This window comes from Pocillopora verrucosa, chromosome 7 (assembly GCF_036669915.1).
Source record: "Pocillopora verrucosa isolate sample1 chromosome 7, ASM3666991v2, whole genome shotgun sequence".
Lineage (NCBI taxonomy): Eukaryota > Metazoa > Cnidaria > Anthozoa > Scleractinia > Pocilloporidae > Pocillopora > Pocillopora verrucosa.
The window spans coordinates 10285040-10310620 of record NC_089318.1 but is presented as its reverse complement, the minus strand read 5'-3'; the positions used below and the strand labels follow the sequence as shown (position 1 = coordinate 10310620).

The following is a 25581-nucleotide window of genomic DNA, read 5'->3' as shown; positions in this document are numbered from 1 at the left end:
TACTAAGGTAAAAAGGGCGACAAAAGGGAAGGATTCCCTTCAACTCAATAAAGCTATTCTTGGCGAGAAACATGTTAAATCATAGCTTATCAAAAAAATTATAAATCAATACACAATCTACAAAAGCTCATGGTTTGGAAATAAAACACTTTATTGTTAATTTAATCAGTAACATTTTATCAAAAGTGTTTTTCGTGTCTGAACAAGTAGGATAAATTTTCTATATTTTCTTATATAAATATTCAGCTTCTCTTTTCATTCTTGCTATAAACCCGTATTTTCTATTCAGTTTCTCACTTTCTTCCTGGCAACGAGCTTGGAAAAAACCTTTGAAAACAAAATTGAGCTTTCAATATCATAACCTTTACAACAACTCAACCTCGTACCTATACTTTTACTTCCCCTCGCCGCGTCCAATGATGTAATAACGGGCAGTGATCCATATCAAAAACCGAGAGCAGGAGATGAAGTGAAGTAATTCCTGCGAAAGAAATGGCGACTCGGCGACTATTGGGGAATTCTACTTTCCTGCTTGTAGTAATATAGCACATTTAGCCTTTTTAAAACTAAGCTATTGATTCAACATAAGTGATTTCCAAATAAAATTTGTTTTAGATGATGTTAACTTAGGTGCAGACCAAGGTATTTACAATAGCAATGATTCATCTTTGATGGAATAATATTTACAAACGGTTAGTTGTGGTCGTTATCGCTGTCGCTCCCATGGCTATTGCTATAAAAAAGTAGTTCTCTTTCCATGGTCTCATGATTTGTCTTATCAAATAAGACTCTTAAGAAAAAATCTGTAAAACTTGGTAAATCCAATTGGATTTATACTTAAAGGGTAGAGAGGGTAGATTGTTTATGTTTAAATGTAGTTTTAGCAGTCGAGTCGTAAAAAGTGTCAGAAATTGAAAGACGTGTATAGGAAACGGTAGCAATCCATGGTAGCTAAGCTTGGAAGGAACAATCAAGTGTAAATATTACATGTGAAATTCTCGCACTATTAATTTACACTTCCTAGACGGAAAGCTCAAGCTACAGTCACAGAGTCGGGTTTCTTGACAGCCATGAGAATTAAAACCACACCAACAATGACAAGGATCCCACCAATCACAGGTAAGGACACGAGTAAACCACACGACATTCGAAGGCTTCCAAACACCTGTAATGACAGAGAGATGATAAATTCTTCCAGAATAATTATCATCGCAGTAAGGTACACAAATATAGAGGAAAATTTATAACACCGTTAAACAAAAGAACACAAAATAGGCTTGTACGGAATTCCATCTCATATTGCTCCTTTTCTAGCCGTGCATTTCTTATACCGAGAAATCAAGCAAACTTTGAGATGTTTCCATCCAGGTTCGATATAAATCTGATCTGTCCTAGATGGATACATTTAAAGAATGGCAAAATCGTACGTAAATAGATAAATCAAAAGAGAAGTAGATAACTTGAGTAAAAAGGACATGAATTAATTAAATTTCGACCCGAAGAATGCAAACCAGTTGGCTTGCTACAAAAGCATAAAAACGAGTTGAACTAGTGAAAACCGGGAAAAAATCAGATTGTGAGGATTGTGATGAAGGATTTGAGATAGTCGGCCACGCCGCTAACTCCGTCTCTCTCTTTTTTTTTCTCATAAATTTGCACCCCTCCCCGTTAACGATGACGAACGTCAGAGTTTTGATCGCATTGATGAAAATGTGGACGAGTTCTCCTTTTTCTCATTTGTAAAAGGGGAAGAATGAAAATAGATTTTCAAGGTATGCATATTTCTATGGTTTGATTGTTCATGATTTATTAAAATTGTTGTTTTTAGGTGCTGCAGCATACTGATCTAGAGCGAGGGCGGTGCGATGTGTATACATCTTATCTATTGGTTCGAGTGGGAAACCATGCCCATGAAATGAGTATCACCATTTGGACTGGGCTCCATAACGCAAAAGAATGGATCGTTTTAGGAGTCCTATTCGTTCATTTACCTGTGAGCTGTATTCCTTAGCCGTGTCTGCATCAATGGTTGCTTCTATTTCCGTCCACGACATAGGAATCAATTTGTTAACAAAGGTCACATTTGTGCCGGGAGGTGACAAGTCACTTGATAATATTCCATTCAGTTGGATACGAAGTTTGAGTTGCATAACGCTCCCAGATATCGGCTCAATACTCAGCTAGGACAAAGTATATATCTATGGTTAACCGAGGTGAAGATCCATATCAATTAAGCTAGCTAAGGTTAGTTCATATCGATTCCTTCGCTTTTCAGATATTCCTTTTATTAAATGTTAATCCTTTATCTCACCGAAAGATCTAGAAATCCCACCAATAGGTGAGGCGCCTCCTTAATCAGAAGCAAGTAAGATAAGTTAGAAACATGCTTGAATTTGAAACATGGACATGTGCCAACTCCCGTTCGAACGGATGTCCTTTGTGCAGCAGTGATTCAAAGAGTGGGCAAGAAATGAAAAGTTGGTGACGTACGTTGCTAAGTATTTATTATTTCAATATTGCACCATTTACCGTATTAGGGTAACGGAATGCGCAAAATATGCGACTATATTACTCTTAAGACCAGGTAGGTAATACAGACGGAAATGGAGCGAAGATATAACTGCTTTGAACGATCCAAAAGGTAGCTACTGTCTGTGCCATAGACAGCACTCCTAATCAGGACGTTTCCTACCCAAACAATCAGTTTAATCGATCGATTACCGATCAGTTGATAAAATGATCTCGATACCTTACATAAACTTACCAGGGACTCGTGCTCGTCTGCAGTAGGTTTATCAAGCCCCAGATCCTTGTGAAGAGACTCTTCTCCATAAAGAAATGCCGGTAGGCTGGCGTAGATGGGACCTTCCAAAACCCGGCTCACATCAAAAACACCTTTGGTGAACACGGTCACGTTATTTACCTCAACTGCAGCCTCATCCAATAAGTATTTGTGCATTGGAATTTCGTGTATTTCGACGTCCTCTTTGTATTTGACAGGAACAGGGAAACGGAAATGAGAAATGAAAATCTCATAGCTGTTTTTGGTTGGAGCGTACTTGGTTGAACAAGCTTTTAAACTTTTCCTTCCAGGAAATTGTGTGTAGTAGCCACGAACCTTGAGCTGTTCATTAGACGCATCTGGATATAGATTGGTACTAACTGTACTTTCACCTCCTACCGCTAAGAAACAAAAGAAAGTAAGAGTGATTATTCCGCTCAAGCAAGTCATACATCCCTGAAAAGTCCAATTCAAGTGGCCAGGGCTTATTTTGAATCGCTCGGGTATAAAAATAAAAAAAGAAAATCTTCTAATGAACCTGAGACATATTTGATCGGATCATGTAATGTTTGAGGTCGCCATAGCTCTCCAACTCTTTTTAAAAATGGCGAAGCCACTTCGATGGGAGAAGGTTTTATCTTTGGCCAAAATACTTATTCCCACTAAAGCTTTGAGTCCGCAAAGTCACCTTCAGAAATAGGATAATTTCTGCTTTGCGCAAAGAGAAAATTTTTTTTGTAACTTACCTTTCTTTCATCGCAAAAAGCCCCCTCAGATAGCTTGCTAACCTAATTTGAGGCTTGGTTTGAAGTTCTTTGAATCAGTGGAATCAGTGTTTTACATAACTTGAATTTGACAAACAACTTTGGAAATCTTAAGGAGAGGCTGGCGTAAATAAGACATATTTTTCCATATTCAGCCTAAAAACCTTCCTCCTCACTTACGATGTTGAATTCAACGATGTTGAATTCAACCTCTTGAAAATGCCGTGAAGATATTTGAGCAAGAAAGCTGTTCCCAAACTTTACCTGCAAAAGCAAATCTGTCTCCCGTGGATTCACAGGTGTGGAATGTAGAGCTTGTTGCCACCTTCGTGGCTTCAGTTTCATTGGCATGTGAGGTTACTATCCCTGGGATAGGTATTCCGGTTGGGTATCTTGGTAACCGTAGCACATACCCAATTGTCAAGTCATTCTGATTTCGAGTGGTCGTCGCCCCAAAGTTATTTTTTTCCAGAAAAAAAAGGACATATTTAGAAAGTTCATCGATGAAATCGCCGAGGGCTTGATATATGAGAATACTTGAGGTGTTGAAGCATGATGAGTTCAGATCTGGACACAACAATTCTTGTATAAATGCTGCAGCTTTAGGTTCCTTCAAGACGAATTTCAAGTTTAACGCAAGACCGCACTGTATACTGACCAAACTGCCGTTCAGGCATTTTTTTAGCAGTGGTGTGTCTGTAAATGGTCCGAATTTCGATACGTTCCGAAATGCACCGTATAAGCCGTTCATCTCTACCACAGAGTAGTTTTTTCGTAGAGACGAAAAACTTTGAGAGGAATTGATCCAGGAGCCAAAAGCAGGGTTCGATGGGTATTTTAAGTTTAGCTGATTTTCGGTGAGTCCCATTTGGAGGAGAATATCGCTATCATTCAGACTTTTCTGAAGTCCGACGAACAATACGTTCATCACGAGGGGTATAAGAGCCTGGCTCAGTGCCTTTCCTTTGGCGAGGTAACCTGCATTCAATATTGTTAGCTGAAAAAAAAATTATAATTTGAACAAAGGCGATTGGAACTATTATCTTTATATTATCTATATTATTATTATTATCATAATTACTATTATCATAAACACTATCTTGCTATTTTGTCATTCCACTTACGATCACTGTAATTAATATTATTATTATTACTATTATTATCGTTATCATCATTTCCATAATCGTAATCTCTTTTGCAACCAACAGTAGGAGTAAAGGTAGTATTTTTCTAGTAGAAATGGTCTTTATTTTTCGCTGATTTTAAATTTTCCATGATTACGGACGCTTTGATGCCGTGTTCGTAGATAGTTACTGGTGACTCAAATATATTAGTTGGCTTTATCAGGAACTTTCAGAGAGAAATCAAGCTTGTCTAGTGAGTTAATTGTCCTGTCGAGTTGTTTTATTTCTTAAGATGGTCAACAAAGGGTGATGTTAAGGTTTGGGTTTGAAACCGTTTCTTTTTGGAATTGGTTCTTGTATTCATTTTACAACAACACCGCTTCTCCTATCCGTTAAGATTGCTCTTAAATTAGAACGAACCTCATCGTCTTTGCCACATGTTGGACATTCTTCTCTGGTACGTGTCTTGTTGAATTCAGCCTTCTCGAACGATTTGCTTGTAACTTTTGCACCTTCGAACTTCACGTCAATTTGCTTTGATGTTATACTGTAGACATACGGACCTGCTTGACGAAGCTAAATTGAAGACAAAATACTGGGCAAAGTGACTCTTAAAAATTCTAACTTGGTAATATTAATAGAAAGCTACGGATGGAAAGCTACAAGCCTTTCTTACTTAATTACTGAGCTATTTATAAGGTTCGTAGTTGGATTGGGTGAAGATCTGGGGAAACCTAAATTTCAAAAGAAAACGGTTATGTGAAATAATTCTTTTGTCATGAGACCAATGTCCACCATGATTGTTAAAAAAAGCAATGTTGCAATCAGGTCGGTCAGATGAAAACTTCCCTTAGATTGTGCTGTCCTTGTGAAGCAAAGTTATGTTCTACCAGATTATCCAAATCTTTATTTATCTCAAACTGATGAGCATCAGGGAGGCATGTCCACACTCTCACACGACATACGTGATAACAGTGGGACCACGGGATAAAATAACTAGTTCTCCTGAATTCACGAGGAGTAGCAAAATATGTTTCATATCACACGGTCATTTTCGTTTAATTGTACCTGTGGTTTTTCTCCTCGTAGAAATCCATCTTTGTTGGTGATATTCCAGTAGTAGACTCTTGTTGTGTAATGACTGGGGCCCTCCTGGAGATAAAACATAGTGTTTACCGTTGAATAGCTTGACTGGGAGGTCGAAAAATCATGAAATATCTAGATCTCTTCTCGCTTTTTGTTCAAACCAAGAAAATGGCAAATCTTATAACAAAGAGTAACGCATTAAACACATTTTGATAAAAGTCATGGCTTGAGGCATTGCTTCTTTCGCCACCTCATTGGACTGGAATTGGACGGTTGAAATTGACATATTCGAATATAATTTCCAAATCTGTTTTTCACCGTGGGTGAGGTTTTCTTGCACTTCGTAAATAGGACCGACATTTCTTTGCTTTAGTACGAATCAAGATTCCCTAGATAAAAGTTTGACTACCCTGACTGTACGGAATGCAGGCCAAACTCTGGAATGCACCCCGCTCTCAGGATCAGCGCTTTGAGATTATCATCAGTAAAATACACTAAACACTCACCCATCTTTCATATCCTGGGCTGTCCTTGCCGTTCACACAAACTGATTCTTCAATTTTCTTCTGAGCTGCATTCGGTAGTAGGAGTCCAATGATTACACCAATTATTACCAAGACGAGCCCTGTTATGAGCAGGGCCACTCCGGCAACTTTCTTGCTGCACATGGTTATTTCTTGTTTCCTTAATCTAAAGGGGACGCGTTGAATTAATCTGTCAGTGCTCAATCATTCGAGCGTCAGTAAATCCCTAAGTTTTCAACGTCCATTCACTGGTTACTCAAATTGGAATATAACGTTAAAATCGTTAAAATTTTCTATCGCAAACAAATCATTGCCACTTCCCTCTTCCACCCACGACAGGCGTCACGCAATTCAATTCAATATCGGTCCAACGGTGGAACCAGAAAAAAAAAAAAAACATCAGCATAGATATATTGTAAAGTGGCTGCTTATGATGCTGTTTACTCTCTAGATTGATCTATTCCACGCCATTTTGTGTCTGTGCCTATTGGCAAAAGTGGATAGAGATAAGCGTTCTACTTGGCTAGTTACAAAACATTTGTTTCCTGCCTTAAGAAATGATTTTTTATTGAAAAAGAACGCACCACACCATTTGCCGTCTCTGCAAATGCTCGATATATCTCTTTGACTCACAGGTAGGAATGATTGCAAAAGATTTCTGTTATCCATTTATCTTAAACTTCTTTGTAGAAGCTCAACACCGAATTTTTTCCTTGCCTCTCACAGCTCGGTCGTAAATCGATCGGCTGCAAGTTTATTTTGAATATAGTTATCTGGAAATTTTCAATATTCGAATGATATTTTCCCAAGGAAAGCGACCGAGGAGTTCAATCCTGCAATTTTACGATATGTCAAGCTCACTATGACATGTCGAGTAATTTACATATGTGTTTCAAAGGAGCAAAGTCAAAAATTACTTTCAGTTTATAAAACCCACTAAAAATTAAATCATTATGTTAAGAAAACAAAGTAATCAATGCCAAAGAGGAACTGAGGCAGCCAAGGATGGAAATATTGACAAGGTTCAAAAGGGGCTCGTGGCACCTCCCTACACACGGACCCTGTCAAACTAATGTTTGAATTTTTTATTTTTGCTTTTGTTTTTGTTTTTGTTTTTAAATTGGCGACAATTCCTGCTGAAATATCAGTTGACAACATAGACTTCACAAGGTTGGTAGATAAAGAGAGCCTATTTTGATGCTGTCATAATTCTTTATGTAGTTCATCATTTGAATGGTTTTAATTATGCGTGAACTCGTCATATACCTAGCTGCCGAAAAGTAAATGCCTACACAAGAGAATCGTTTAGAAAGCAACGATGTCCATGTTAATATAACCTGATGACTTGCATGGTATAGTTCCACCGACCGAAGAGGAAAAAAACAAGCCTTTGGTTTACGTTTTCCAAAACCTCGTTAGAGTGAAAAGCTGGCATGGCTGGAGTTACGAAAGTGAACCCCTTAACGAGTCTTAATTCTAAGCTCACCGTCACTGCGATAAAGGCCGGAAGTTTTCAAGACCTTGCTGATAAATAATTACAGAAGAATGATTTGCATTTGGCCAGAAGACTGATGCCTTTAATCGGAAATTACAGTGCTACATGAACAGGGCTACTTGAATAGAACCGGGTAAATCGCGAGGAAATCGATTCAAGAGATGATCTGCATCTCAAACCACAAGCAAAAGTACATTGTCCGCTTAAAAGAATAACTGTACTGGAGAGGAAAAAATTCTAACGGAATCGGTAAAATATGTAGCACTAGAATTAAATGTGATTAGACGCCAACTGCACGAAAATGATTTGATCATGGCTTAATTCGAAAAAGGTCTGTCGAAAATGCAGTCAATTGAGTGTTTTTGAAGAAATAGTAATTCTCTGTAATTCAGAAGATCTACTTGTCTCTAAAGCATTAGTCCAATACAAATCTATCTCTTTGTCAAAACGACGAAAATTCTGAGCTGATTCAATTTGTTGGTCAGGGTTATTGCCATGGTTAAAAAAGAAGTGGGTAATTGCATTTGGGAACTGAGAAGTTCCTTCTCGCTGAGCATTTCATGAAATTAAACGCTTTCTTAGTTTTTTGTTCTTTGGTGGGTTAAAATTTTTCTTCTTTCATCAAACATTCGTTTAATAATTTGGATCGGTGTCACTGAAGATCTAATCGTCTTTCGAACTAATTCAAACAGTGACAGCTGAAAAATTGCCGTATATTTGGAACTGAAGACAACCTTGACGCCGCAATGCCAGTCTCTTTAAATTGAACCCACTTTGCAAGCTGTAAAACAAATAGGCTTCAACAACTTTGGCCTTTTGGAATATTACGCGGTTCGATTATGATGTATGAACTGAAAGTGATTTTCAAAAACCTGAAAATCGCAAATGTTTTTTTGCAATTGATACTGATGTCCGAGCTAACTTAACGGAGATGGTGAATTTATCAGCTCACTTAGCTGTTTTTTCCCCCAGCGGAAAGCATGTTTATTTGCATTGCGCATGAACTCGGTCGTCTTTTCTAATTCAATATTAGACTCTCCTTCCTCTCCACAATTGTCATTGTGCGGTTCTTTCTGTCGTTGATTTACTACCAAAGGTGCTGAATTTACCTACCTTTTGTATTCTTAGCATATGACTAAAGTAACGAAGAAATCCTTTGCGAAATTGCTCTTCATGAAAATATTCTATGACTGGAAAGGAAGCAATTTATCTTTGGACTGACAGCACATAAACGATGGGGCAAACGTACCTTGCCTTTTAAAATCCGTTGATTTCCCTCGGTAGCTACAAGAGAAAGGTAGTTTTGTCAGATTTAAGCGAGTTTCGTGTGGTTACTGTGCATGTCGATTAGAAACGCGCTCCGGGCGAGTCAATAAACCGTCATTATTTTTTTACAGCTCGTACTTATACCAAAGCTAACATGAATCATACCTTATTTGACCACCTGCACTTTTGACAGATCAGGGTGAAAATAACTAATGCACGTGTCCTCGGCAACGTCTTTTGAAACTTCACAATTCTCAGCTGGCTATTCAAGGAATAAATGGAAATGTTTCTCTAATTCCCTCGGTATCAAATGGAAAACCCTGAAGCCATCTTTCAATGCAGTTTTTCATACTCATTAAACAACCTATTTTTAAAAATACGGGTTGTAATAACAATCTCCATGTGTAAATAATATCATGTAGACCACGAATTGTTGTTCAGAGAAGACGATTTAAATACGGTAAAAAAGGGACTAAATATTCGTAACAATGTCCAGTTGTCTTAGTTGTATATAAGAGTGGCAGGACGTTAAAATTATATTAATTATATTTAGTAAACATAGGATTCAGATCGAAGCAAGCCATTTAGGTTCCGACATTTAACAAAAGCTGTTGCTGCAAAATGAGTTTTTTTTTTAAATCAAACTTTCAATGAATAATTTTGTTTGGAATCGCGATGAACCTCGATGTTTTGGTGAACGAAGATGGCTTTTATGTTGGTACATAACCTAGAATGGTGTTTGCCGTGTGTTCCCTTCGTGATCGAGTTTCGCTGTATGATTTGCATCGTAACCAAGTAACACTGTGGGATGGAAACCGCAATTTTTATATTCAATTACTAAATGAGCAGCAATTCAAAAGTCCTAACTGCACTTAAAAGCGGATTAACTTGACTTCTTTCCTTTCTTAAAATTCAGAAATGTATTCCTCAATTTTCATATATCATCAATATTTTAATAAAAGTTGCTCTTAAAAAATTCAATACCTCCTACGCTCAGTCAAGTTCCGGTTCAATATTCGCGGGAAATAGCCGCATTTATTTCACGACAACCTAATGTATTAGTTCGAATCTGATTGTATTCACTACATATCTTAATCTATTTGAGAGAGAATCGAATTTAGTCATTACTTTATGCGAAAAAGCAACAATGTTTTTTTTTTGTATCGTCTAGACTTTCATAACTGAGTTTTTTTAATTACGTGCTTTGTCGTCAGCAGCGACTTTCCATTTGGAAACATGATCGGGTGAATGAAAAAGACACTTTGTTCGGGTGCAGCTGGTTCGCTTTGGTACTGAAGCATATGTAGAGGAATATTCTCTCTTAGGACTACTAGTCAAGGACAATCAAATATGATAACGTAAAACCTTACTTGATTTCTCAGTTATCAGAACTAAAAACTACCATGATTATCATAAAAAATGAGCAATGTTAGCTTCATGGGATAGTAGGGCTCGATGTGAAAAAAATCTGACTGTTACCTGAAATCTGTAAAAAAAAAACCAAAAAAAAACTGATGACTACGACATCTCTGAATACACGATGGTTTTTTTTTTTGCAACGTGCAGCAAAGCTGTTAATTTCAATCATCTTCAGCACAGTTTCTGGTGAGGAATAAAGAGTTTCTGGTGAACTGATTTACATTCTTAATTCTAGATGCAATCGATCGTTCCCAATATAAGAGATGGATGCTTTTTGGGACAAGGAAGCACCTTTGAAATATATTTTTTGGGAAACACATAGTATTATAAAGCTCGTGGTCACAAGGGGAGGTACATGAAACACATTTTAATTTGAACCGGCTCCAGTTCCGCAAAGACTTTTCTTTTCATGCAAAGTAACTTAAAAAACAAAAATGGCTGATTAGAGAAGACAAACATGTAGGAAACAAGGATATACCAATAAGAAAAAGGGTGGCTTAGAATAAACATCGCCAATCATGATGGTTATAGATATATTTTAAAAATTTCCATGTGAATTCTTTAATTCCGTCATTTGAATTCAAAACAAATTTGCACAATCTATCTCAGTAAATAAATTACAATGGTTGAAAGGTAAGAAAAGAATCGGATCTACAAGTTTGCGCTGAAAAAGATTGGGCAATGTGCAACTTTATATGCTTATACAGAGTCAGCAAAATTCCTCTCAGCTCAGTACATTAGACTCCAAAGTAAAGAAGATGGCGTTAAGAGAAATACTTTTTGTTCGAAACGGCACAACTTCATTCAGGTTATATGAAACAGTATTTAATCATTAGAATTGTCTTGTGTTAGCAATTAAACAAATTTGACACACCAACGAAAATAAAAAGGAAACATTTCACAATTAATAATTCCAATTTTCCTTTGCCGTTTTGATAATTTAAAAAATAACATGCTAATAATTTGGAAAGGCGTGGATTTAACGTCTCGATAAAATGAGTTTGACCCATTTTTCGCCAGTTTTACTGGTAATTTTGTTAACTTGAAGCGTGTCTGGTCCTGTAACTTTGAAGCTTTAAACCGTGTTTGGAACATTCAGTTGTTAAGTTGATAATATTCGCAGCCGCTACTATTCTGCAAATATTTGTTCACCAACTGGTTGCTTTGGTAACGAAGGTACAGAAGCAAACAAAATATATTCAAAAAAAGTGAGAGGAGTAATTTCAAAGTGTTTTATTTTTTAGAAACAATAATTCAAGAAAGAGGTGCTTAGCGTATTTCTATCGCCGTTAATTAAGGATGAAGTATAATTCCGGTTTTCGAATGTTCAGGAATAAGTAATTGTTGCAAAACATTTACGATCACCCTAAATTTTCCAGAATGATTGCTACATCATCAAAACCGTAGAAAACTCTTTTTTCCATTACTTTTTCTTTAGGAATGGTTGGCTCGTTCCTTCAAAATAAACATTTATTGAAAGTTGGTCTCTTAACTGAAATTTTGTAAGAATTAATATTCCTTAGCCCTAACAAACGAATTGAATTAATTAACCAAAGAAAATAAATAATGCTTGAAGCAGAAAGTAAGGCGGACATGATAATTTCTTAAAGCGATTTCGATTAGTGCAACATTTCGTGGGAAAGTGAGTAATATTTTGTTTCGGTAAAAATAAAAGTTGGGACTACCCGCTGTGTCGAAGAAAGTAATCAGCCCTTTAACGGCAAAAGCTGACAAAGCAGATGGTCTTAACTTCACCAACGCTAAAACACAAGTTTATAAAACCCCTTTTGAAGATGGTTCCTGGCTTTGACTCTCGCCTTAACACTTTTTTCCTTTACGGAGGAATTAATTTCGATCGGTTAATTCTAAATCCATGGTGTAGGTTTTCATCTGGGTGGATCGGACATTTCACTTTCTTGAATTAATCTTTCGATTCTCGTAAAGATTAAAAATTGATGTTAGAGAAAACTTAGCACGTCTTAGAATAGCATCTATAACATGCATCACCTTAGCTAAATTTTCTCTCAATACAATCATTTGAGAGCCTTTACCATTGAAACATGGGAGGGATTTCAGCGAATGTGTGTCAACATAAAGTGATCTATGCAGAATCGTTTCTGAATAAATAAGCATTTCATATTGAAGGTTAAGCTCGAGAAAAAAAGTTTTCCCTCAGTTATGATTTATTTGTTAATCTTACCTTTCGCCCTGGAGATTCCTTGAGGAGGCCTTTTAATATCTTAAAAATGGATTCGTATATAAGGATTTTCAGTTGTCAAGGATGCAAAACCAAAATAACAACTGTACTTAAGCTTGGTAACGAGGTTTTGATCAAGTCTGTATACAATTCTTCCCTGATTTCTAAAGAGCCTCGGCTTGAAGCACACTATTTGGTCGCCTAATTAAAGCCTCGTTATCGGGAGGACAAAAGTCGTTTTGGCTTACAAGGTGATGTATTCGAAGCACCGACTTATTCTCAAACAGACGCTGTGAACGGTCAGTTATCCAGCGTTAAAAACGTAATTCGAAACCACTTCTTAATTCCACGAAACAGGTTTTTGACGCGTAATTTCTGTAAGACTAGAGCGAAATTTCCTTCGGTAAAACTGTTTAAGCTCTCTCCGTAATAAGAATTATTTACCACAAGGAAATACACCTGTCATTTTATTTTGGTTGTTTTCTTCACTAACAGTTAATTGACAGGCGTGTTTGAGCCATGTCCGTTTTTTTTAGACATCTAATTGGATAATGGTTGGTTTCATCACCTCAGTTTGTCAGCTTTTGTATTTTATCAAATTAATCAAATTTTTGTCTGATGTAAATTTAGCTACATTTTTCACATCGATTAATGACTTGAGAAATGATTGAGATCTTCATGAAAGGTTTGTAATATTATCATGTTTTTCTCTTTGTCTTGCCATGTGTTTCCATTTATCCTTTACATGGAAATTAGGCCTCAACTGAGAAATAAAATGTTCATACGTTCTGAAACCCTGGATGTCTTGATGTTTATAACTTAAACTCAAAGCACAATTAAAATTGGTGAAATATTTTAAAACTGAGAAGTTGAGAATAAAACTTGAAAATAAATTTAGGTATTGATTTTTTTAAGTGTCATAAAAAATAAAAGTGGCCCCTTTACAGCACTAAATGAGTAGGTTCAAAATTTCCTTAGCCGTAATGAAGAAACGGGTTTAACGACAAGAATTATGCTTATGTTTAGGTTAGTTGTTTGTGCCGCCTATTGTGCTTGACTACAGCGCTAGCTTTATTATTAAAACAACAGCATGCTTACATGAGGTTCCCAACATGGCGATGGCCTTTACGGCTTACGACCCCATTGAGACCCTCTTATAAGAAGTTAAGATGACTGGCAGAGCATACACTTTAAGTCAGTAAGTGGGTGGCAACGGGTGCACTAGCTTCTCCAAACGGACGCCACCAGTTGTATTCCCCGGAAACCTCTTTTATTTCCACGCATAGCCTGAGAGCGTGCCCTCGTAATTTCTTCGGCACGAGGGGCGAAACACGTGAAATTCGAACCAATGAGTTGTTTGCAAGGGGTCTGTGAACGGTCTAGCCCTCATGAGAGCTTGGAAGGACGCCGTTGTTTACCTAATTTAGCGCGTTTGCCGACGAAGGCAGCATTTTGATTGATCAGGAATAAAAGGCCCTGTAATCATGACACAGACCAGTGATTAACTGACGATCGCAGTTGGATACAGGTACTCAAATATTTTTAAAAACTATCGATTGAAGTAAATGTTGCAGTCGATCTAAAAGACGTGCAGCTAAAAGCAATTGTCTTCCAGAGGTTGGGGATGTTTTTGTTGTAATGCCAACCGGATACGGTAAAAGTTTCATATTGCTACTGTTTGCAACCACAATAACAACTGTGAAAGTTTGTGAAGGACAACACTCGCAGAAGTTGGTTGAGAAATCTCATAATGCGGTAACCTTGACGGATGGGAGGCTCGTTAGGGTAATAATGGAGATTTTTGCTTTGAGTTTACAAAAATTGGTTAGTTTCGTGCAATCTGACCCAGTCAGCTTTGTTTACAAAAAAGCACTAAAAACTGACATAATTTTACAAGCTCACTTTAAAGATCTGTTCTGGCGAGTTTTCAACCCCGTATGGATGAATAAGTGAATAGGGTTTCTGCCAAAATACAGCGACTCAAGCACTGCCACAGCTCTTTTCCAGTAAAGAGAAACTCCATATCTGAAAGCAACCATGTATTATTTGGTTTATACAATAGACCTTTATTGACAGAAAGACACCGAAGTCATCATTAGCATATCTCCCAGCTGTCGATTTTTGTTCTCAGCTGCAAGAAATGCTATTACCAAAGTCAAGTAACTTTCGGTTTTTTTCTGCTTTTCGAAAAATCTTGAACGTTACTGTTTGTCAGCGGTTCGAATTTTTCAGCGTTGTTAGAGGCTATAATCCGAGAAAATTTTCGAAAGACGTCCTTCGCTTTAGAAAGGTGAAGACTTTGGTATTCATTCATCAACCTGGCAGAGTGGCGCAAAAGGCGAGTTACGTGTCAGCAGCTGATTGGCGATATCAAACATAAGTAGGAAATTTATCGCAGATTTACGTGTGTGCTGTTATGCTTTCCTCAGGGCTGGATACCCTTATATGTCTTTATTACTGAAATCAACACTCCCACAAATAGACTAATAACGAAATTATTCTATATAAGTATAACTTAACATGAACACTTTATTCTTCTGATACATTACGGCTATTGTTTCTACAACGGCTTCAGTTCTAATGCACTCTTAGAATAGTGCATTAACACATAGATAACTGGACACAAGAATATCAAGGTTAAACAAATATTGCTGATTCTAGATACTTCCGATACTTGCATGTTAAATTGCATATAAACAGACCTGTTTGAGAACCAGTCTAACAGAATTTTTCCAAACATATCCTTTGTAATTATAGGAACGCTCAACTTAGTTATTAGAAAAGGGTGTCAATAGGGTGATGGCTTTTACGGCCACGAAGATTAAATTTTTAACCATTCTACGTTCAACGGTAAACTTCCTTCCTTGATGAGTATACGTAAAAAAATTAATGGTTTCCTTTTTGACTTGTAACAGTTAAAGTTTTTCAATTTTTACGCCTAAAAGCTAATTTTTTAGGCCGTTTTGCGGCTAGTGGTTAACCTCATCGAGACCCTTTTGAAACATTCTAAATTTGGAAAAGTGCTGAAGTAATTTTACTCCTAGTTAGTATTTGACTATATTCCTAAATTGTGGAAACGCTTCAAACTGACCGAAATCTCACTCATTTAATGGAGACCACTCGACAAGTAAACAATTTATAACAGTTGTGAACTTATGGTACTTTTTTTTTCTTATTCCCTTAAACATACATTGGCAGAATTAAAGCGTACTTGCCTCTTAAATTGACCGATTTCTCGTTCTAATTTCTTTTATAGTCTCTTACAAATAGTCGTGATGACAAAGAATATTTCTGTGATCAGAAAACAATTTGTCCCAGTAAAATATATAAACTCTGTAAGAGAATACCACCTGTGTAAATCTCCTTACCGCAACAATTGCGCAAAAACAATCATCAGAAATTGATTCACTCTTCTCTATGCCATAGACTCGAATTGCAATCTGGAGTGAGCTGACAACAAAGGTTGCAAAATACGATAAAAACAGAAGAAATATATTAATTTTGAGGAAGGCAAATACTGTAAAAGGATATTGCCTGTAGGAGCGATTTATTTGAGTGAAATTTAGGAAGCTTATCAAAACTACCTGAACACAATTGTCCATCGTTAGAGCTAAAATCAGACAGATCTCCATCATCTCGTCATTTTTGTGAACAAGGATCATCCCGTAGCCTACAACTGTCATCAAGAACAAGGCCAGAAGACTCCAAAACGCTGGAAGCTGAACTAGCAGCCTCGGGATGAAAGACCACCCTAAGAAAGAAGGTACTCTTGATACAGCCAGGAGTACCAAGGCGCAGTTGCATACCTGGGACATAACCCACGCGAGCTCCAGTTGCTCAGAACGATCAAACGAGGTGATGTCTGCTAGTTGGAAGCTTACACGTTTGGAATTGAGACTTACTTCAAAGGCACGGATTGTGTACAAGATCAAACCGATTACTTGCCAGATGAAAAACAATACATAGGCAATGTAACCCATTACTCTCACAACGGTGGAGGTCAGAAAACGCGTCATTACCTGGAATAGACGGCTTTTAAAAGAATTCTCATCTTCATTTATATGCACGTATGGAACTGTAAAGTCATGTTGCTGGTCCTCCATCTGAAATGAAACAAAAGACCCTGATTAGGCTGTACGTTTTGCTTTTTGCAACTTTATCACGACATCATTCCTTCCTAAAATGTGAAAACAGTGGATCAAGCAGAGAGACGAGTCCACCATGTCGGCCTTTTCTAGAGGTAGTTCTTCGTGAGGCCACCTTGAAACATCAAAATTTATAGTGGCTCTAAACTGTACTTACGGAGTATTTTCAAACTTTGTAGGAAAAAAAAATCATGATGCACTGATCGAGGTTCAGTCATTAGAAATGGAGGTCACAGAACTGGTTCTGGGATACAGGAAGATAAAGCTAAGATTAAAGGGTGTTTCTGAGAGACTGGAGTGTTTGCGTAGTAGCCTCATATGTAAAAAAAAAATGATAACATACATTAAAAAATTACGCGCTTCTGATAGGCTGAAAACGAGTGCATTTTTCATGCAACGTGGGTGCAAAGTCGTAACACGAGTGCAAATTACAAAGTTTCGTCGTCTTGACTTTCTGTGATGCTTTTTTCACCTGCAAAATTTTATTTTTGCTTATTAACACCAAAATGCACTCGAAATCATGTTATTACCTACAACAATCACAACATGTTCAAAATCATTTTGCCCTTTTGTTGATACTTCCTGCAAGGAGACAAACGAAGATGTGTGGAAGCCACTTCCGGTCAAAGGATTGGTATTTAAAAAAAGTTGTAGGAAGATTCCAGATTATGTCAGATCATTGTTCTAGAAGATTATGTTCACTTTGGGAGCAGTTTGGATATCTTCATGAACAATTTTAGGAAGCTGCATAGTAAGTCATTCATCTTTTCCGAAAATCGAGTGAAATAGCAATTTTTTCGAAAGGAAAAACCATTCGTCTTCCTTGAAATATGGCCTCTGTTGGGAAAGTCATTGACTGAGAGTGATCGCTTCTCGACAATGATTATTGCACTGAAATGACACCAAGACCTTAGAATTTCTACCGTGGAAACTCTCAGCTGCTACAACTACAATTTGCCAAGGCGTGCATTTCTTTCCATGTATTGAGAACGGAGTAACAGTAATTTACAGTTAGCCCTGGCATTATATTTGACATGCTCCTAAAGAGATACATAAACGAACATGATACGATAGGGAGATAAAGCGTGACAAATACGGCAAACAGAAAAAAATAAAACTTCTAGCCATCTACTTCCAACTGTTTTGCAAAACCCTAAATATGTTTGTATTCGCTGTGAACCAGAGATTTATGGCTACTTTTCCACAAGGATGAAAGGCTGAGGGTTAAGAAACTTGAAAATTGTAAGTATCCATTTTTTATTTCCATTAACATCATACTTTTAGAAATTTACTGTTGTCTCCGATAAGCCAGTCCATGTCGAGCAAAAATTTCATTTAAACCGGAACTGATAGACTGTACAGCTGATCTGAATAGAATATCTCGAAAAGTCTTAAATATAAGATGTTCGCTTTTAGATCATTCTTGACATGTCGACCACAATTTTCCATTGCCCGTGCTCTTATTAGTAATATAAATTACTCTAAATAAATTATATTTAAAATGAAATTGAAACCACCAGGCACAGTCATGAGATTTCACCGCAAGGTTTTGAACAAGCTTTCATGTCAGTAGAACCTGCTTTTCCGATACTGAAGTGAACGACATATTAATGGTCTGAGAGTCGAAACTTGATTTCGATTTTCGCTGCGTCCCTTTGTTTTCTTTTTGTTAGCTTGTGACCTCCTGTGCACAAGAACTTACCCGCTTAAATCTCTGAATGCTGAGCTGGTGTACAAAATATTCCACACTTCTTCTGATTCGTAATGATTTTGAAAGGGTCTGCTTCCCATACAAATAAAATGAAGACTCTTTTGGGGAAATCACTAGAACGAACAATTTTTTTATAATATTGTAATGTAACACTCCAAATCTTCAAAACTGGACAGCTTACCTCAATTGTGCGGCAAAGATGCGTCCTCAAATAACGTTTATCTACTTCTGGCTTCTCTGTACTGAAGAATTCGGGTAAGTAACGTCAGTTCAAATGATGTCAGTATATCTTTCTCGTGTAATTGCTGAACGAAGTAGATTTCTCAAGTCCTGTCTAGACTTACTGAGCCCTAATAGTGTATTACTGAATTGCAAATTAAGGGTTTACGGCCGTTTTAGAGGGGTTTACCCCAATATGTAAATATTTCACTTCCTGCTATCCAAATTTAACGATCAGGGAGATTAAAGAGGCTGCGTTTATGAATCTTGTTTTTCTCTGAGAACTTGCCTCTCTAAAGTAAGTAGTCTAAGGGAAATCGTAATTTATTGGTTGTTTTCGAAAGCCAGCAGATAACAACTTGATTCGAAACAGCATTAAATGAACTCACTGGGGCATGAACAAGCAAATTTCATTAACATATTCCCTTGAGAAAAATTTATGGCGAAGAACTGCTCCTACTATTACTAATTCACGACTTACAGAATGTTTTACATGGTTGATTCTATTTCAGAAAATATAGAATCCCATGCAATCCAGTCCTTCTCTTTTTCATAAGCAAACACGAGGTACTCCTTAAGCTCAACTAGCTTCCTTCGTACATACCAATACACTCCCATAAGCACAACATTAGTAGAACAGTGAGCACTGTAACTTACTTACGTCAGGACTTCGGCGGAACTTTTCCGACTAAAAGAAACGCTGAAGAGCCTTGCATTTATTACTACGCTTTCTTTGTTATCAGTCGTGGTTGTTAGAGGCCAACATGTGATGTCATAACTGCCTGGTATATGTGATGTCATTCACCAAAATTGCGGCTCAGCATGAAAACATCTCAAAATGAAATAAATCAGAAAAAAATTCAAATCAGCACCGCCAAAAACTTGGAAGCTATTCGGGGTGCTGTCCGCTTTTCATCAATTTGAAAGGATGTGCCAAAAGGCTGATCTTCATGTAAAGCAGCGATTCTCTGTTGCACCTTGTTTTTGATGTCAATGGTAATTTTTGATGCACTTTCCTTTGATCTATTGAGTGAGTAGGTTTCGAAAGATCAAAGTAAAGTGAGACTTGTTTCCCTTCCGCTTGCATCCCTGATAGGTGCATGGGTATTTGCAAACTTAGATCAGCAGTTGTTTCTTGATGCCGTTGGAAACTTCTTTATTACATGTATCTCCTTTAATATTCGTTCAGTCTCACCACAACAACAACTGGGTGAGAAGACGTCTAAGCAATGAAATGCGATGATCAACTCATGACATGTCTTTTACTAGTGACTTAAATCTACCTGAAGATCAGAGGCATTTGAATAAGTGCCATATTTGAACTTTTATACCATGGTATACATATACATATTCATAAGTATTTAAGTTTCAATTTTGATTTTATCTATATGAAACATAACAGTTAGTCTAAGCATTGATTTATGTGCGAGGCAGATTAAATTAACTTCAAATAAGTTTACGAATTCGCTGAATTGCTGAGAAATTGACGCGGTGTAATTGTAAGAGGCCTCAAGACATTATAATCTCTTGGAGCCCTTCATTACGAAAAATAGCCTCGGGATTTTAGCCAGTTGAGACAACCCAAAGAAAAAGTATTAATGAATCAAACAGTTAGTCTTCTGGGGTGAAGACTGCTTGAAGGAATGCATACGAAACTTGAAATTTGTTTTTCTCACGAATCGCCACAAGAATACACAAACCAACCTACCAAAGGCTTAAACTTCCAAAGCTTAAGAATGCGGTAGATTCTCCATATTTTAAGCCTAGATTTAAATTTTTAATTTTTTTAAAATTTAATCAAAAGATCGATTACCGCATGATTCATTTCATTGCTGCAAATAAATTGAACACCTTAAAGGATTCACTTTTCGGTAAACAATTTGTACGAACTCTTATGAGCAACCTTTGCAGAAGTAACACCTTTCGTGTCTTCTTTCCTCAAACAAACTGTGAGGGCTTTTAACGGTACCCTGAGTTTGTAAAATGTTAAGTTGATGTACATATGCAGGGATATTTGTATAGTCATATGTAATTTCAGATGCCATATTCATACGATACATAACACCGTTACTGACTAAAACCATAAACTTGCAATGGATGCCAATGGATGCCAAAAATCTATTTTCTGTTAATAATGGTAATTGAACTGAGAGGAGTGCAATTTGGGCTGAAATCATACGCGTGATTTCAAAATCGAATGAGCGCGCAGCGCGAGTTCGATTTGAAATCACAAGCATGATTTCAGACCAAAATTGCACGACACGAAATTCAATTACCACTTTATTACATCTATTTTGAAATCGCCCAAACACAGGACTTGGTCAGTTAAAATATTTCATTGATGCAGTGCTGAGCCGGTCTGAAATTAAATTCATCTATTTTCTGGGATGGAAAAAGTAAGAGTTGGTCAACTGTCGACAAAAGTTGCAAAATTTGCCACATGATACTCTTTGTCTTTCATTTTTCTGCAATTTGATCGGTTACTTTGAACAAGCCTTCAAATCTGATTTGCTGTTTTGTTTTTAGTGTAGCCTGCTCATTGGCTGGGAAAAAGATGCGATTTAAAGGAAAAAATGGTGCAATTTGTGAATAAATCGCATCAATTAGAGCCAATCAGATTACAGGGACCACCAGTGATTTCAAAATGGGTGTAATAAATCATGAAAAATTTTCATTTCATGTCAGGATAATAGGATAACGTGAAAGTTTGGGAATCGGCACCTAACATAACAAAATTTCATAATTTTAAACTAAGAATGATTTTGATTAATGATGTGGCACCTTCTCCGCTCAAAATTCGCTGAGGAAAGTTATAACGCTTTGATAACGCTTTATAACAAAGGTAATTGTCAAGTGATTACCAGAGACATCGTCGTTTTCTTAAACGAATCCTCTCCCGGAAACAGTGAAGGATTGTGAAATGGCCAATAAATTCCCCTTGCATGGGAAATAAATGCTTACTTTCAAACCTGTCAAAATTACCGATACAGCCACAATATTATTTTGAAGTGCAACCCCGAAGAATTTTCTCGTTCTGCCATGCTTATGCCCTCATCGTCAACCAAATCGGCTCTCAAAAGACCTAAAAAAGCCCGCTAAATTTATATTCTGTCAGTTTTATTGAAAATTTTCTCGTTCTGCCATGCTTATGCCCTCTTCGCCAACCAAATTGCCTCTCAAAAGACCTAGAAAAGCCCACTAAATTTATATTCTGTCAGTTCTATTGCCTGTCCCTTGTTGTTAATGAAATTTGAGTTCTAAGGAGGGGCTCTTTTCCACAGCAAGGACGGCTGTTCCGAAGGTCAGTGGAAAGAAAAACAAATGAAAATTAGCAAAGTTTTGTGTAAACTAGTCACGTACACTAATTCAAATCCACGGTAATCATTTTGCGAGGCGGCCACTATGTTTCAATAAGTTTCCAACATGAGAAAAACCGTCTTTGAGTTCAATTTTCAAGTCACGCAAGATAGTGGATCAGACTATAGGAGAAGTCAGTTTTGTTTTGTTTTAGACTTAAATTTTGGAAACAAGACCTTCCAGACACTTTTTACAGACATCTGGTGGTATTTACCCTCTCTGCGTGTTGAGTCATGAACAATAGCAAGAGATTAACTAATACAATATGTAAAACTTTTATCCACGGTCACTGATGCAGGCGTCCGTATCTATAGTTACTTGGACTGTCTTCAAAAACCTTCAAAACTGCCGCTTATAAATAATAAACATATCATAACTCGGACCTGATTGACTTTTGAAATCTCCCACAAAAAAGTGAGAACTATTGTTGGCTTAGTCATGGAGAATTAGGGTTTTAAGCTATGTAGCAATTAGGGACTTATAAACCAGTCAGGTTTGCTTGAAAAGCGAGAGTCAGAAATTGCAGCGATGAAGCTTATTGCAATTATTTTCCTGGTGTATTTCTCCATTTCCGCAGATGCTGGAAAGGGAGGAAGCAAATTCTGCAAGAGTGCAGATATGAAGTTGGATGAGCTCAAGGACATGATAGAAGACAAGGAGTGTCCGAGTCCAGGTGATGAAAATTCAGTTTTCAAGTATTTTGGTTGCGTATTTGTTTGTTGCAGAAATTTTCAGTTTCTATGTTCCTTGCTGATGTATGTAATAACCACGGTTTAACCAAAATTTATGAGTTTCTGTTTTTGGTTTCCTTCTAGTTGCACCTCCTGAACCGCTCATGTCTTGCAAGGAGATTTATGATGCGACCGGGTAAGTACGCTCAATTTTTCGTGTGAAATTATGGCGAATTTCAATTTTATAAAGTTAAAAAAACGGTACTCCTGCATTTTGTCACAGTCCCTACAAAAAGAACTCTTTGTTTTAAGGTCAAAAGAGAACAAGGCATACATGGTCGATTTGAACGGCTGCAGGAAGCTGCCTGTTTACTGCAACATGGATGGCGCAGGTCTTGGTGATTGTGGAGGCGGAGGGTGGACACTCGTCATGAAGATTAATGGTGCAAAGGTATCCACAAAGTTGATATTGCTCGTTGGGTTAACCTCATACATAGTTCGGCTGTCTTCTCATCAGTATGGTTAAATCAGAAAAATTGCAGTTGCATTTAAATGAGAAATAGTTTTGTAGTATAGAAGGCTGCAATTACATCAAAATCAGGATAAGAGCACAACCGTTTTTATGAAAAATCTCAACTTCATTATTTTCTTTTGTAGCAAACGTTTAAATATGATTCACCGTTTTGGACGAACAGGAGAGAATACGGCCTCCCTGAAGGGGAGTCTGGCTTGGATGACCAAGAGACCAAGCTACCAACCTACTGGAACACACCCTTCACCAAGATCTGTCTCGGTATGAAGGTTGATGAGGTCACCAAGTTCTTTGTTTTGAACCAAAAGGCAAGCTCGCTGTACGCCCTGATTGCAGATGGCAAATATCGCAAAACCTCTCTGGGTCGGGACGAATGGAAGAAGTTGATCACTGGTGCTTCCTTACAAAACAACTGCCAAAAGGAGGGTTTCAACGTCCTGAGTGTTAACGCCGGTGCTTCTAGGGCACGAATTGGAATCGTGGGTAACAATGAAAACGCTTGCACGTCCAGTGATTCCCGAATCGGGTTTGGTACCGCTGGATACCCAGACAATACCAACTCGTGTGGTAACGTGGCCAAGCACGGTGGAGATAATGGCGACAAATTCATCAAAGCCATGGGATACATCTTCGTTCAGTAGGAACAGTTAAACTTCAAGCAGTAGGGGCCTAAGCTATTGGCTGCTGAGCATAGTTAGTAGGAGCACATACACGCTAAAGGGTTTCATTGCCGAAAAAAGTAATAAAATGGATTATTGGATGAATGATGTTGTTCTCCTTGATGTCTTGTATCATCTTAGATTTCTTTACCCTTTAACAACCCTGTTTGATGTAAATGAATACCTTGAGATCTTCCCGAGCTGTTCATACCGAACAGAAACGAATGAAGAAGGAAAAGTAGCATGTTAAGAACGATTTGATTTTGCCTTCCATCTATCATCCGCCGTGTTACTAAGCGATCTACTAATTTAGACTTCGTTAAATTTGGCAATTTGTTTCATGTCTCTACAAAATCGTGGATAGATCCTGTCTTTCATGGAGTGCTCCCTGTTTATCGTCTTTGTAAGTCTTCCAGTTTCGTCATATAAACTTTACTGCCTTCAAAAAGAATCTTATAAAACAACGCCATCTTGTTTAGCCGCGTCGACAGCGTCTTTTGGAAGTTTTCTTAAAAGGTTCAATGAAGTGCATTCTCTTCCTTAACCATCGTGCGCACGCTTTGCTGTTGTAGGCCGTGGCGGACAGTTGCCCGGCCAGACATTTAATGCAGGGAAGTAGGTATCACAACCAAATAGTTAGGAACGTATTCAACTAAAGAGACTGACAAATTCAACAAAAGCTAACAAGTGCCCAACACAGCGACTGTTAGACCACGTATCTACTTTCGCTAAAAAGGTTATTTGCAATAGATATTCTTCTGTGGCGGGTTTGTTTACACATTTATTTATTGCATAGGAGCAAGCTTTTTGAAAGGAATCAAGTAGATGCATAAGAACTCAAATTAGCATTGCATTGTCGAAACTCGTTTCAGAAGCGAATGGTAATTTGTGGTCTACATGTGGTGAATATTCATAGCACAAGATGCAGTCTCTTATGTTTCTATTTTGACCCATTTCCATATATGAAATACCATAAATTAAAGAGGTTTCAATTTAGAGGCATCTTAAATCAATGTTTAAATCTAAGCTTTGTTTGAGCACATTTGAATATTTCTTCAACGTTTATTGATTGTAAGATCGATTACACTAATTGCATCTTCACAGACTTTTACCAAATTTAAAACGAATTACTTCACTTCTTATTTCACTGTTGCAGGTCAAGCTCCCCGAAATCATTGCTATGGGATGTTGACTTCTTCCTACTCCACTCCCCCTAACCGGGGCCTCAGATCAAGCTCATTTTGGGCGATATAGTCATCAAATGATTTTCACAAAATTTGAGGCATTTTCTTTTAAGATGAGTAACACACTGATTTCTTGTTTAGCCGGACTAATACATATTATGCCTTTTTTCTTGTTTTGCGTAAGCAAGTGTGAGAAAAATTTATTTTTAGAAAGCACCCTGTGTGGTATTCTTATTCATTCATAAAGCATATTTTCTGCAGAACACACGATGAGGCGGTCTTTCATTAAAACCCCATTGAAATTTAAAAAATGGCAGTTCTTTCCTGAACAGGTGTTGCCATCTATCTTTTCGAGCAGTTTCATTTTTCGAATAATGAAAAGAGATATGAAAGACATACATACAAAACTATCTGGTAATATTTCAATTATTCAAGTTTTGTAAGCA

At 37.3% G+C, this 25581-nt stretch overlaps 3 protein-coding genes across 6 annotated transcripts; 1 reads left to right on the top strand and 2 right to left on the bottom strand.

Annotated features, from left to right (window-relative positions):
* Positions 1-404: 404 nt before the first annotated feature.
* LOC131771023 (sensory neuron membrane protein 2-like) lies at positions 405-12800 on the bottom strand. 2 transcript variants are annotated; one of them, XM_066169937.1, is made up of 10 exons: positions 12661-12794; positions 9207-9303; positions 9025-9059; positions 6263-6446; positions 5739-5822; positions 5091-5246; positions 3811-4543; positions 2765-3183; positions 1992-2180; positions 405-1165 (listed from the first exon to the last, which is right to left on the bottom strand). In XM_066169937.1, exons 4-10 carry the CDS (start codon positions 6422-6424, stop codon positions 1034-1036), a joined length of 1875 nt encoding a protein of 624 aa, XP_066026034.1. In that variant the 5' UTR covers positions 6425-6446; positions 9025-9059; positions 9207-9303; positions 12661-12794; the 3' UTR covers positions 405-1033. The 2 variants fall into 2 exon arrangements, with proteins under 2 accessions (XP_066026034.1, XP_058942760.1); XM_059086777.2 differs by lacking the exon at positions 9207-9303 and having other exon boundaries at positions 12661-12800.
* Positions 12801-15171: 2371 nt separating this feature from the next.
* Positions 15172-19694, bottom strand: LOC131771028 (uncharacterized). Of its 3 annotated transcripts, none has more exons than XM_066169771.1 (3): positions 19394-19694; positions 18695-18755; positions 15172-16760 (listed from the first exon to the last, which is right to left on the bottom strand). In XM_066169771.1, exons 1-3 carry the CDS (start codon positions 19531-19533, stop codon positions 15918-15920), a joined length of 1044 nt encoding a protein of 347 aa, XP_066025868.1. In that variant the 5' UTR covers positions 19534-19694; the 3' UTR covers positions 15172-15917. The 3 variants fall into 3 exon arrangements, with proteins under 3 accessions (XP_066025868.1, XP_058942766.2, XP_066025869.1); XM_059086783.2 differs by having other exon boundaries at positions 19390-19510; XM_066169772.1 differs by having other exon boundaries at positions 18695-18750; positions 19394-19493.
* Positions 19695-22609: 2915 nt separating this feature from the next.
* On the top strand, positions 22610-24044 carry LOC131770726 (uncharacterized skeletal organic matrix protein 5). Its single transcript, XM_059086441.2, has 4 exons — positions 22610-22762; positions 22905-22956; positions 23073-23211; positions 23418-24044. Exons 1-4 carry the CDS (start codon positions 22618-22620, stop codon positions 23931-23933), a joined length of 852 nt encoding a protein of 283 aa, XP_058942424.2. The 5' UTR covers positions 22610-22617; the 3' UTR covers positions 23934-24044.
* The last annotated feature ends 1537 nt before the right edge of the window (positions 24045-25581 follow it).

Excerpts from the sequence above, each read along its gene's own strand:
- LOC131771023 (XM_059086777.2), bottom strand. The coding sequence starts at position 6,424 with ATGTGCAGCAAGAAAGTTGCCGGAGTGGCCCTGCTCATAACAGGGCTC. Across the intron at positions 5,247-5,738 it reads TACGAGGAGAAAAACCACAG|CTTCGTCAAGCAGGTCCGTA; the intron begins GTACAATTAAAC and ends TCTTCAATTTAG. Across the intron at positions 2,181-2,764 it reads CAGACGAGCACGAGTCCCTG|CTGAGTATTGAGCCGATATC; the intron begins GTAAGTTTATGT and ends ACTTTGTCCTAG.
- LOC131771028 (XM_066169771.1), bottom strand. The coding sequence starts at position 19,533 with ATGACATCACATATACCAGGCAGTTATGACATCACATGTTGGCCTCTA. Across the intron at positions 18,756-19,393 it reads AGTTCCGCCGAAGTCCTGAC|TACAGAGAAGCCAGAAGTAG; the intron begins GTAAGTAAGTTA and ends CGAATTCTTCAG. Across the intron at positions 16,761-18,694 it reads ATCTTTGCCGCACAATTGAG|ATGGAGGACCAGCAACATGA; the intron begins GTAAGCTGTCCA and ends GTTTCATTTCAG.
- LOC131770726 (XM_059086441.2), top strand. The coding sequence starts at position 22,618 with ATGAAGCTTATTGCAATTATTTTCCTGGTGTATTTCTCCATTTCCGCA. Across the intron at positions 22,957-23,072 it reads GAGATTTATGATGCGACCGG|GTCAAAAGAGAACAAGGCAT; the intron begins GTAAGTACGCTC and ends CTTTGTTTTAAG. Across the intron at positions 23,212-23,417 it reads TGAAGATTAATGGTGCAAAG|CAAACGTTTAAATATGATTC; the intron begins GTATCCACAAAG and ends TTTCTTTTGTAG.